The 14,229-nt window shown below is 36.8% G+C and overlaps 1 protein-coding gene across 1 annotated transcript; it reads left to right on the top strand.

Annotated features, from left to right (window-relative positions):
- The first annotated feature begins 6,478 nt into the window (after nt 1–6,478).
- Nucleotides 6,479–13,247, top strand: cnn1b (calponin 1, basic, smooth muscle, b). Its single transcript, XM_026240147.1, has 7 exons — nt 6,479–6,647; nt 10,513–10,634; nt 10,733–10,799; nt 11,051–11,188; nt 11,500–11,616; nt 12,454–12,600; nt 12,689–13,247. The coding sequence occupies exons 1-7, from the start codon at nt 6,588–6,590 to the stop codon at nt 12,926–12,928; spliced, it is 891 nt and encodes a 296-aa protein (XP_026095932.1). The 5' UTR covers nt 6,479–6,587; the 3' UTR covers nt 12,929–13,247.
- Nucleotides 13,248–14,229: the final 982 nt, after the last annotated feature.

Below are 14,229 nucleotides of genomic sequence, written 5' to 3'. Positions count from 1 at the left end.
TACTGCTGTCTGTGACATCTCGTATGCCTCACACCGAGCTCAAGCATGTACTTCTCACTTTGCTATTACCTGCCAGGAATGGTTTTCATGACTTGTTTTCACATTGTGTACAGTATACATTTACTGTATATGCAAAGAAAACTAAAATACTTCAAATTTCAAATGTCTATTCTTATATTAAATCCAACGCATGGCACAGATTATGTTCATACACCATTTATAAAGAAAGTTAACTGTGCTCAGATATTCATCTTGAAGTTGTTCCCAAAAGTAGATTTGCATTCCAGACGCTCTAAGATCTTTATATAATTAAATTTATGAGGCATTAAAGTTGTTTGAAGGTCTTATTGTATTTTCTTATCGGTGTTGTACAGAACATCAAGCTGATTTACGATGGCATTTGCTTGTTTACAATAGTTGTCGGTACATTTTGGTTGGTGGGCTCAGGATACGGATGACTACTGTGTTCAGAAAACCTGCCCAGGGCTGTTAGATCTCCTACCGAATTCCTCTAAGCTTTGTAGGTCGAATGAGCCATCGACCATAAATAGGCAGACAGACCTATCCTAGAAAGGAGCGAGGGAAGCAGGGAGGGCAGGGAAATTTCTGGAACTGGCGCTTTCAGAAGCTGCAGTAACTTTACAGATTTTTTCACAGTTTCTCCATCCTTCTAGACTTTCCTCTGGCTCACGTCAGTCCATAAACAAACACATATACAACCATCTCTGCGTCTGATGCTGATGAGTGGCAAATGCTCATTCACATAAAACTGCAGCTGTTTGTCTTTTTACAATCAGTATTGTCAGCTGTTCCTTTTTCCTTCTGGAGTAACTGTTTTTTACCACGTGGTTTAGAGTTTTTTCAAAATTTCTAAGCAAAGATTACAGAATTACTCTAGAAAGTGCCTGACAACACCTTAGTAACCACAGAACACTTCAGAAATTCCTCTAGCAACTGCCTAACAACAACTTAGCAACCACCAGAACACTTCAGAATTTCCTCTAGCAACTGCCTAGCAACACCTTAGCAACCACCAGAACACTTCAGAAATTCCTCTTGCAACTGCCTAGCAACACCTTAGTAAACACAGAACACTTCAGAAATTCCTCTAACAACTGCCCAGCAACACCTTAGTAACCACAGAACACTTCAGAAATTCCTCTAGCAACTGCCTAGCAACACCTTATCAACCACCAGAACACTTCAGAAATTCCTCTAGCAACTGCCTAGCAACACCTTAGTAACCACAGAACACTTCAGAAATTCCTCTAGCAACTGCCTAGCAACACCTTAGCAACCACCAGAACACTTCAGAAAATCCTCTAGCAACTGCACAGCAACACCTTAGTAACCACAGAACACTTCAGAAATTCCTCTAGCAACTGCCTAGCAACACCTTAGCAACCACCAGAACACTTCAGAAATTCCTCTAGCAACTGCCTAACAACACATTAGTAACCACAGAACACTTCAGAAATTCCTCTAACAACTGCACAGCAACACCTTAGCAACCACAGAACACTTCAGAAATTCCTCTAGCAACTGCCTAGCAACACCTTATCAACCACCAGAACACTTCAGAAATTCCTCTAGCAACTGCCTAGCAACACCTTAGTAACCACAGAACACTTCAGAAATTCCTCTAGCAACTGCCTAGCAACACCTTAGTAACCATCAGAACACTTCAGAAATTCCTCTAGCAACTGCCTAGCAACACCTTAGTAACCACAGAACACTTCAGAAAATCCTCTAACAACTGCCCAGCAACACCTTAGTAACCACAGAACACTTCAGAAATTCCTCTAGCAACTGCCCAGCAACACCTTAGTAACCACAGAACACTTCAGAAATTCCTCTAGCAACTGCCTAGCAACACCTTAGTAACCACAGAACACTTCAGAAATTCCTCTAGCAACTGCCTAGCAACACCTTATCAACCACCAGAACACTTCAGAAATTCCTCTAGCAACTGCCTAGCAACACCTTAGTAACCACAGAACACTTCAGAAATTCCTCTAGCAACTGCCTAGCAACACCTTAGTAACCTCAGAAAACTTCAGAAATCCCTCTAGCAACTGCCTAGCAACACCTTAGCAACCACTAGAACACTTCAGAAAATCCTCTAACAACTGCCCAGCAACACCTTAGTAACCACAGAACACTTCAGAAATTCCTCTAGCAACTGCCTAGCAACACCTTAGTAACCTCAGAAAACTTCAGAAATCCCTCTAGCAACTGACCAGCAACACCTTAGCAACTACCTGAACACATTAGAATCACTCTGGCAACTGCCCAGCAACACCTTAGCAACCACCGGAACACGTTAGAAACCCTCTGGCAACTGCCCAGCAACACCTTAGCAACCATCAGAACACCTTCGCAAACCTCCAGCAACTCCAAAGCAACTATGCAGAACAAGTTAGTAACTGGCTAGAAATGCCTTAGAAACCACCAGAACACTTTAGCAACCCCCTACTAGGAGCCAGGAAATATATGCAAGCCATGTAAATATAGCCCAATTTCTTTGGAAACCTGATGACTTAGCAAAGCGTTTAGCAATGTTTCAGTAAACACCAGAACATCTTAGCAACTCTTTCGCAAGAACTTTTTTGTTTGTGTGTTTTATTTGCTTACCTTTGCTAAATTTGTTTGACACAGCAGTGACCAATTAACACCTTACACTGACATCTTCATTGGGTAATTTATTATGGATGAAGGGTGACAAAAACAACCCGTTAACACAGAACAGATATCCAGAGCATCTAAAAAGGGATATGACACCAGCATTACAGAATCATGTATTCAGATATATAGCTATGGAAGTGTTTTGGACTCATCTATCGTGTGCTTGGTGAAATCCAGCTGAATGTGAAGTCCTCTCATGAGGTTGTGAATGTCAGAGTTGTGCAGCATGAGCACCTCTTTGTCTTGACCCTCATAGCAGGGTGATAGTCTGCTTCAGTCATGACCAAATAAAGCGTCCAAATTCCTCCCCTGCTCTTTTTCAACCCCTAGAATGTTTACAAGAGCGTTGGATCAGGCTGTGCTCCAACTGACTCCCTGACTGGGACTCGGCTACTGTATGTGAGCATCACAGAGCCGCTTTTAGAGATGTGTTACACTCTTAAACCATGATGATCGACAGAGAGACAAATGACATCATCCATTCATTCTCCAGAATGTCCCTTTGTGGAAACATAGTTTTTGAGGATCTACAGATGTGGAAAAAATAGTTTTGATATGTTTCAATAATGACATAAATCAAACATAATGAGATCATCAATACATGCAACCGTGTCAGGCATGGGACTTGACAAAAAATTTTCTTTTTCTTATAAATTTTGTATTTTGTAAAATGTGTCTTTAACTCTATTTCTATTAACATTTATGATGGATGGATGAATGGATAGATGAAATTGATGGATTTTATTATGGATGGATGGATGGACTTTATTATAGATGGATGGATGAGGAATGGATTTTATTATAGATAGATGGACTTTATTATAGATGGATGGATGGATGAGGAATGAATGGATGGATGGACTTTATTATAGATGGATGGATGGATGGATGGATGGATGGATGGATGAGGAATGGATGGATGGATTTTTATTACGGATGGATGGATGGATGGATGGATGGATTTTTATTAAGGATGGATGGATGGATGGATTGATTTTATCATGGATGGATGGATAGATGAAATTGATGGATTTTATTATGGATGGATGGATGGACTTTGTTATAGATGGATGGATGAGGAATGGATTTTACTATAGATAGATGGACTTTATTACAGATGGATGGATGGATGGATGAGGAATGAATGGATGGATGGACTTTATTATAGATGGATGGATAGATGGATGAGGAATGCATGCACTTTATAATAGATGGATGGATTGATAGATGATGGATGGATGGACTTTATTATACATTAATGGATGATGGATGGACTTTATTATGGATAAATAGATGAGGAATTGATGGATTTTATTATAGATGGATGGATGGATGGACTTTATTATAGCTGGATGGATGATGGATGGACTATTATAGATGGATGATAGATGGAAGAGGGAAGTTTACACTTATTATAGATGGATGGCTTTTGGATGGATGGATGGATGGACTTTTATAGTTGGATGGACTGATTTTATTTATTTATTTAATTAGTTTGTCAGGGATGATGTACAAAATGCATTAATCTTATGAAAAGATGTTTTGTACCAGAGTTATGTTTTGTCCCAGGCAGGTGCACACAATATTAAAACATAAAATTACAAATAACTGTCAGCAGCACTAACAAATACATGCAATATTAGTTAAACAATGACCATTTAAAACTAATCAGATGTTTAAATGAAAAGCTAATCATAAAACCATCGCAGCCTAAAATATATACAACATAGTCAAAAACATTTACTTCAATATTACATTTGTAAACTTTAAGTGTGCTGATGCTGACACAGCTGGTTATCGAGGATGTATTTCAGACCACTTTAGACTGTCTGGGAGCTGATTCCATTGTTTAATGGTTTTAAATGAGAAGGCTGTCTGTGCAAAGGCAGAGGATCTCTTCGGGACAGCACAATTTCTGTGAGCAGATGAGCGGGATGTTCGGTTCGTTTTAGATTTTTTTCACTGATGGTGGAACAATATTATTAACAATTTTGAAAATGGTTCTTAAATGTGTTTATCAAATTAAGAAGTCAAAACTTAATATTTTATTTTCCTGAGAATATTGCAGTGATGATAGCGGATTGCTGGATTGATGATGGATTGATTGATGATGGATTGATGGATGGATTTTATTATGGCTGGATAGACTGATGGATGACGGATGGATGGATGGATGGATGGATTTTATTATAGATAAATGGATGGATGGATGGACAGATGTATTTTCTTATTTCTGTATTTCTGTATTTATTTATTTGCGTCTAATAAAACAATGATTATGACATGATCATTGTGTCCTTTATTATAATCTATATTTTAATCAGTGTAATTCAACTTCCCACTGATCTTTCATTTCGGCACTTTCACTTATCTTATTTATCTTTATCTTATCTTAATTAGCCATATTTCTCACCGTTTGCAGGAGTTTGTGAGTCTGCGGTCAGAAGAGCTGTGGATTACAGTGCTGGATAAAGAGCCCCTGTGTAAATGTTAGCACAATCATTCAGACCCTGTCCTTTCATATCAGCACTTTCATAACCACTGCTTTATGTGACATTTTTACTGTGGTTTGTTATGAAGCATTTTAGATCCAAGGCTGTGCTTCAGTCGTTTTGATTGAGAGTATCTGTCAAATATTCCCTCTCATGGATGCACTATTACAAGTACATCCAAACTAACCTATGAAACCCAACAACTGTGAATGAGTGTGTGATCAAATAACATTAGTGTTGAAAAATCACTTATTTAATTGGAATCATGACATCATTCTGTCTAAGTTTCGTTCCTATGTGCGATCTCATGGTGACCTCATGGTCCTGCTGAAGGTTCGGGAGGTTTTAGCAGCGGATGTCTCTGACTGGACGACACACTCCGGGCCCCACATTCCTACAGCTTGTCATCTGTATCAGAATAACACACTGGAATGAAAAGGAAAATCAGCTCATCTGCATCGAGGCATAACACAGAGACACTAACAAATTGCTGCAAATTGTTCTTTCAACTCTCCCTAATTCTTCACCATCTTTTTCTTTTTAATTTTAATTTTATTGTTAATATTGTTACTTTTATCTTTTTTGTCCCCTCATCTTTCTTCCCTGCTCTTTGTTTCATAGCCAGATCCATTTATAAGGTATATCTATCTATCTGTCTGTCTAACTGTCTGTCTGTCTGTCTGTCTATCTATCTAGATATAGATATAGATATAGATATAGATATAGATATAGATCTTGATCTATCCATAATGTGATCTGTCTATTTGGATTTTTTAATGGCAGTCCCCATGTGAACAGTTTTGCCAAACTTTTAGTCAAATTGTGTAAATATTAATTATTGAGTTTATGTATTTAGGACACATAAGATATGGAATTGCATTGCATTGCAATTATAAATCTCTATTTCAAACACAACGAACAATTTAAATGTGATGGAAATATACATAACTTTCAGGGATGGATGGATGGATGCATTGATGACAAGAAAGAAAAATTTGTTAATGGTAATATAAATCATTTTCACGATTTGATTTGAAGTGTATTTTTGTATTGTAGACATATTTGGACTTAATGTCCACTGTGAAATCCAAAACAAAACCAGCTGAAATTCCCTGAACTAGACAAATCCGAGGCATCCCTAATTCACTTCAAAGTGGAAAAAGTGACATGGGACGCGTTTAATGCCATGCCGGTGACATCATTGCAGCGGGGCGGCGTGACGTCGCCGTTGGACGTCGGTCCCGGCCAATCAGTGCTCGCTCCGCGCACGCACAGATGGGAAGAGTTTAAAAATGATTGTGGAAAAGAAGATGTGGCCCAAACCTTCCCACATGATCGGACAGCTGCACTGGAGCCTCCAGTTCTAACGTCACACCGCCATCCTCGTGTCTGAGTCTGTGGAAAAGCGCAATGACCACGCAATTCAAGAGCGGACCTGCTTTCGGACTGTCTGCGGAGGTCAAGAGTAAGGTAGGCGTCTGCTTTGATTGACAGCTGTCAAAGATGACGTTAACACGTCCACGGTAGCATCTATTCTGTGATAAAGCCTATACCAGGAATGTGTAACACGTTGGGAATTATGAGATTTAATGCGGATCCAATCCAACTAATTAAAGTCTGCAACAGTAGACAAAAACAAAATTGCAAGAAGGAAAATAGTTCTTAAAAGTGTAATATTCAAACTGAATTAAAGTTAAAAAAAATATATATATATATATATATATATATATATATATATATATATATATATATATATATATTATATTAAAAAATTAAATTACAAATAAATTAAGAGTAGGCAGGCACGTGCGCGTTTATAAAGAACGTTTCCATAGCAACTAGACCCCCTTCGTTCTGTTTGGATTACTATCAGACGGTAAACGTAACGTTAGGCCCACGGTTATTTTCACCTTATTAAAGGTTTAGATTGCACAAATATGATTATTGTTTTGTTCTAAACGCCTTTAAGATGTGAACGTGTAGATAACTGTGCTGGAGACGCAGAAAACACGCTTTAATTCGCACCGCGATCAGAAAATACTTGTTTTTTTCAAGTTAAACACGGTCGACTGTTAACGATACCGTTAAATAATTTACATTTCATCAATAACGTACAAAAATAAAGTGGCATATGTAGTGACGTCCATAAACAAGATAAAAATATGGATGGATAACCCTAAACTCTCCACAGGTTCTGGCTATAGCCTACTCTCCAGAACTTTATCAAATATTGTAATTTTTGACACCTAGCACTCATTTCTAATTATAAAGTGTCACGAATGAATGTGCAGATTGATGTTTAGTTGATTTTAGTCCAATTTGCACATTGTTTTGTTGAAGTTGGCAAAAGCCCTGTCAATCAAATTGAAATATTTGATAGCTTTGCTTCTGATGTCATCCCTCAGTCACAGCTTTTGTCCTTGTCATTATTTTATTGATTCCTCTGTCAACCTCCTGCCACATCTACTCCCATCATAATCTGATCCACCTCGGATTTGGGCTTTTTTCCTTGAGTTGTGATTGATATGCAGCCTCCTGAGCACCACACACATCTGTGTTCTCATGTGCACATGTGTCACGCTGTGGATTATGTGTGTCTTTGGTATTATTGTCAGTCCTGAGCACTAGGCATGTGGTGTTCGGTCCCCATATAAGGAAGAGTTGTGTTCACTCACAATATCTGAGAAGAGGAGTATGTTATAAACAGTTTAGAATAAGGAGGAGCGTTGTTGGACATCCCACCCTGATGCTGGACGATCAACTTTGTTCCAGCCAACAGGGAACAATCACAAAAGTGTTTTTGGGGGAAGGCTCTCTTAATGTTATAAACAAACAAAGTTCTCTGGTCTTCTATAATGCTCTTAAATTTTAGCACAAAAAACATTATTTATGGACTTTGTTTTGGTGGAAGTTAATCTGAGATGGTTTAGAGAAGTTTTCACATGACTTCTGCAGAATATCAAAAATATGACATTCCCCTTAATGTTGCCTAGAAGTCAAAAAAAAAAAAAAAGGAAGAAAAAAAAGCTGGAAGTTTTGATTTGAACTATAAGAGAACATTCAGAAAAAACTAACGTAACACAAAAGTAAATAACATCGAATAACTTCACCAGAGCCGCTGCGGTTCCATGATGAAGAACCTTCAACATCCTCGTAAAGCATTCCATTACATAAAAGGTTCTTTATAAGGGGAAACATTTTTTTTTACACTCTTAACAAATAAAACTTCCAGAAGGGTTTTAAAAAAAAAAGTTTCATAGCAGTTCAATAGAATAATCATTTTGGCTTCCCAAAAGCCTTTCAATCAACAGAACCATTTTATTTTATTAGTGTGAAGAGTATTTTAATAATCTTAAAAAAACAAATTCTGCTACAAAGAACATTTTGTCCAATGAATAGGTTCTTGATGGAACCATTGATATTTAAAAAGTTCCTCAGACTAAGACTGATCATCAATGCCAAATTATAATAATAACAATTTAGAACCTTACCTTTTAAGAGTGCAGAGTATATTTTTGTAAGCTGGGGTGAACCTCCATTGGTCATTTCAGCCAGTGCTGATACTTGGACTATGACCTGTTCTTTAAAAAAAGTCTGAAAAATGACACTAGTCTTTTTATCCTTCATTATGCACCAATAAAAGACCTTCACCTAAAAGGCTATTTTTGCATCGAAGTAACTTCCCAAAATAACTTCTCAGTGAAGTGAACAGTTCTTAAAAGTAACTTTTATTTTTCTTAGTGTGAGGAATATTTAAATTATCCAAAGAATCTTCTTCATTTATGTAACAAAAGGATTCCACGGATGTTAAAGTTTCCTCATGGAATCATAGATTCTTTATTTTTAGAAGTTAGGAATCATATACAACATAACTGCTAAAAATAAATGTCAATGTACAACATGCAGGTATTTCTAGTGTAACCAAGGGTATGAAGGAATGTTATCCGGGCAGTCTGTGACAGAATTCCTGCCTTTATAAAAACCCCAGTCTTGGCCCGGCCTCTATAGAGTTAGACTGAGGTCTGTTCCAGATGTCCAGAATGAGAGAAAACAATAAATCAAGCTCCGAGCAGAATTCCTTGGAAGGTTATGAGTGCTGTCGGTCTTGGCGTTCTTTTATCGGACACATTTAGCGTGTGCTAAGTATGTCACTTCACACGAGGAGACAGGAGCGAGAAGAAACGATAGTGAGCAGCTAAAAATCAGAATGAGACTCGCAGCTGTGGGTGGAGAAGTGACATGGAGGACTGAAAGAGAGAAAAGGCCAACAATAACACTGATTTAAAGTTACAGTGTTTGTTTGGCTTCCACACCACCGCACCAAACTTTGGAGAACCAGCTCTCTCTCTCTCTCTCTCTCGCTCTCTCTCTCTTCCTCTTTTCTGTCTTGTTCTTCCTTTAATAGAAATACTTGAGGAGAGAAAGGCTGAGATCGATTGTATTGCTGATGAGAGTAAATATTTCGTCAACGCTGCAATACAATAAAGAAGACAACACAAGTTTTTGCATGCAGGAATGTCCCTAGAATTCCCAAACTTATATTTAATATTCCACTTCTTTTCTTTCTTTTCTTTACAGCTCAGTCGGCCACAGCCATAATGTTTTATTTTAAGAAATCCATCTGATGAACTCAGACCAACAGAAACATTATAAGTTGTGGAGTTTATTTGGAAGAAAAATGCTAGAAAATGATGGTTTTCATCAAGAAAATGTCTTGTCATTCTTTTTTTCTTTTTTTTTTATCAATATTGAGATATGTATACTGTATTAACTACCATTCAAAAGTTTGGAGTCACTATGAATTAGTATTTTCTTTTGAAAGAAAACATGCAAAATATTAAGCAGCAAAAGTATTTTCAAGACTGAATCAGAAATTATTTTTGAGCATTAAATCCTCATATCAGAATGATTTCTGAAGGATCATGTGACACTGAAGACTGGAGTAATGATGCTGAAAATACAGCTTCAAATCACAGAAATAAATGGAATTTTAAAATATATTAAAATAGAAAACAGTTATTTGTATTTTATAATATTACAGGTTTATTTTCTCTTTTTTTAAAATAAATGCAGCCTCGTTGGGCCTAAGAGACTTATTTAAAAAACATGAAAAAATGTATTGGCCCTAAACAGTATGTGTGTGTGTGAGTAAAAGTGTATTATTTAATATTTTTTTAAAGTGTTTATTTTTTTTACTGTTATTTTTTAACTGAACTAGTCTTGCAGTGCAATTCATGAATTAAAAGCTGTATGTGTAATCATTCTTTAAAAAAGTATTCTACATACATCCTGCAAGGCAGACGTGTTTAGTAACGTTCTGACCTTTGACCTCCAGCTGGCCCACAAATATGACCCACAAAAGGAGGAGGAGCTAAGAATGTGGATCAATGAGGTCACAGGCCGCAGACTTCCCGAGAACTTCATGGAGGGACTGAAAGACGGAGTTATACTCTGCGAGTGAGCGATTCCCTCATTCACCCAACTGCCATGACGTTTAAAGACTATAATATAACAGATCAATCACTCATTCCTTCATGTTTATTATCCATGAGCAGGCTCATCAACACTCTTCAGCCCGGTTCGGTAAAAAAGATCAACAAATCTCCTCAAAACTGGCATCAGGTGAGCAAGAATATCTGGGGTCTTATTGTGGGATGAGACAGAAATCAGGGACATTTTTTTGGTTTCTGTATTCAAAGGTTACATGCAGTTTATGCATCTACAAGTTCTTTGCGAATTAGAAATGCTTGTGTCTCCTGTTCCAGATATAAACAGGGTTTCTGGTGCATTTGGAATCAGTTGTGCGTACTTTCAGATTCTGACAAATCACAGAGCATGTCATTTTATTCTTGGCTTGGCCTTGTTTGTTGCAGCTGGAAAATATTGGTAATTTCGTCCGAGCCATTCAAGAGTATGGACTGAAGCCACATGATATATTTGAGGCCAACGACCTGTTTGAGAACGTCAACCACACTCAGGTCCAGAGCACACTTATTACGCTGGCTGGGATGGTGAGTCACCCATTATGCATTTAATACAGAACTGATAAGGGCTAAGTCAAGACTGAAGATTAAGAGCTTCTGTATTATTCGTACTTTATATTTCTAGCGTTCATAGAGAGGAGATTCATATGGGAGTGTTTAGCAGAGAGATTAACATCAAAACTTGTGGTATTTGAGCTGGATGAGCCGTCGTTTTTCCACAAACCGGCAATCTAGTAAACACCAAAAAAGGAATCTCTCTTCTCTTTGTGTGTTCAGTGTGTAAGAGGTGACTTGCACGTGTTTGGTCTTGATTCATTCGTCTTCATTTTGAAATGCAGGCCAAATCTAAAGGCTTCCATTCGAAATACGACGTTGGAGTGAAATATGCAGAGAAACAACAGCGCAAATTTGATCCGGAGAAACTGAAGGAAGGACGCAATATTATTGGTCTGCAGGTCAGTATTGTTCATCAGTAATAAAAAAAAAATGCATTTAAAAAATAAATGAAATAAGGGTTTAAATTAAAGCCTTATTCAATTTTTAAAAATGATAATGATGCTACTGTTACTGTGATTTTATCAAATAAAATCCAACGGTAGCTGTTATAAATAAGCATATTATTATTTTAAATATGCATGTATGTTTTATATTTGTATTTATTTATATTTTATTTTAATGTACGCATTATATTGTGTTGCATCCTATATTAGTGTTTTTAAAATAATACACTACTTTTCAAATGTTTAATTTTTTTATTAATAAATATATATATATACTTTTTATTCAGTAAATTGATTTAATTGAGTAAATTTTGATTTGAAAGTGACAATAAAAAAACATTTATTTCAATTTAATTTAGTTTTTTGTTAGTTTCTATTCTTCAAAAATACAGAAAAAAAGTAACACGACAATATTAAGCAGCGAAATTTTTTTTTCAGTATGGCTGATAATAATAATAAATGTTTGTTGAGCAGCAAATCATGATTTCTGAAGGATCGTGTGACACTGAAGACTGGAGTAATGATGCTAAATATTCAGCTTTGATCATAGAAATAAATTATTTTTTTAATACCCATTCAAATAAAAAGCAGTTATTTGAAATTGTAATAATATTTTACAATATTGCTGTATTTTTGATCAAATAAATGCAACCCTGGTGAATGCTTTCAAAAACATTTAATTATTAATGATCAACAGCAAAAAAGACCCATAGTGTAAGAGTAGTGCATGTTATTTCATTTCAAGTCATTCCTTCACAGTTATTTTTCTTCCTCACTCATTTGTGTTTTCAGATGGGCACCAATAAGTTTGCCAGTCAGAAGGGTATGACATCTTACGGCACACGGCGTCACCTCTATGACCCAAAGACGGGTATGGAGAATCCTCTGGACCAATCAACAATCAGCCTGCAGATGGGCACCAACAAAGGAGCCAGTCAGGTACCCAAACGCTTACAGAAAGTCATGCTCTTAATGTTTTACAATTCCTAATTCTGTTCATATTCCGCTCCCTTTTCCTCCTCCACAGTCCGGCATGACGGCCCCCGGCACCAAGCGGCAGATCTTCGATAAGAAGCTGGACATGGAGATGTGCGACACCTCTACCGTCTCGCTGCAGATGGGCACCAATAAAGTGGCGTCCCAGACCGGCATGACGGTGTACGGTCTGCCCCGTCAGGTGTACGACAGCAAGTACTGCTCCAGCCCCGATGACTACATCAACAACGGCCAGGACTCAGAGATGGATGGATACCAGTACTCTGACTAGGATGAACAGACAGCTGCCAGCACACTGCTTCTTTCCAAACTCACCTGCACTGTGTTTAAAATCCAAAGTCCTGTCGAGCAGAAGGAGCAGCTTGAACTGTTTCCTGAGATCACGGCCACCGATCACAGCTGAGAACTTCAGTGACTGACCGCTCGTCCAAAACAAACTTAGGACGAAAGTCTTTGGCTCTTTGTCTTTTACACAGGCTTTTTATGCTTCTCACTCATTTAGTTTTATAATTATTATTATTTCAGTTTTATTGATATTTTTTTGAGTGCGTCATTCCCCAATCTCCTGCATGGCCCGATTTTCTTATAAGGGAGATATTATTAATGATGTCTACACTGATACACTACTACAGTAGTTCAGAATCATTACAATTACTTCAAGTTTTTAAAAGAAGTATCTTTTCCTCACCAAAGCTGCATTTATTTGATTAAGACTATGAAATATTATTACAATTCAAAATAACTGTTTTGTGTTTGAATATATTTTAAAATGTAATTTATTTCTGTGAGGACAAAGCTGTGTTTTCAGCATCATTCCTCCGGTCTTCAGCGTCACATGATTCTTCAGAAATCATGATAATATTCTGATTTGCTGCTTAGTTGTTATAGGTGCTCAATTGTTATTAATGGTTCTTATTATTATCATGTTTTTGCTGCTTACTGTTTTTGTGGAAACTGTGATACATTTATTTGAAATGGAAATCTTTAGAAGCATTATAAATATCTTTACTGATACTTTTGATCGATTCAACAGATCCTTTCTGGAAAAAAGTATTCTTTTTTTATTATTATTGTATTCTACTTTTAATAGTAGTGTATAATTTTTTTCAAAAAATATTTTTTTATAAGAAAAAACACCAAAAACACAACACCGATAAGAGTAAGAGATGTTTCTTGAGCAGCAAATCATCATATTAGAATGATTTCTGAAGGATCATGTGATGCTGGAGGGAGGATTTGGGTCAGTCTGGCCAAAGTTATTACATTTTTTATTTTTATTTTCTTAAATCAGTTTATCCTTTTATTGACAAAGAGAGCAGACGGACAAATAGAGAACAAGCTACTGTTAGCGTTTTTTTTTTTTTCAATACCTAATCATACTGTGAAACATGTGAACCAAAACTGCATGACTTAAATTGTAATGCCACTTTTTATTTTATTTTTTAGAAAAATGACTCGCTCCTAAAAGCTATATAGAAATTATTTAGTAAACTTGCATATATATGCACCGCGAGTGTTACCGCTTTAAGCCTGCCAAACCTAATACTCGATTATGAAAGTGAAAATTATGCA

Source organism: Carassius auratus, linkage group LG28B (assembly GCF_003368295.1).
Source record: "Carassius auratus strain Wakin linkage group LG28B, ASM336829v1, whole genome shotgun sequence".
NCBI classification, from domain to species: domain Eukaryota; kingdom Metazoa; phylum Chordata; class Actinopteri; order Cypriniformes; family Cyprinidae; genus Carassius; species Carassius auratus.
This window is presented reverse-complemented; position numbering and strand designations above follow the sequence as displayed.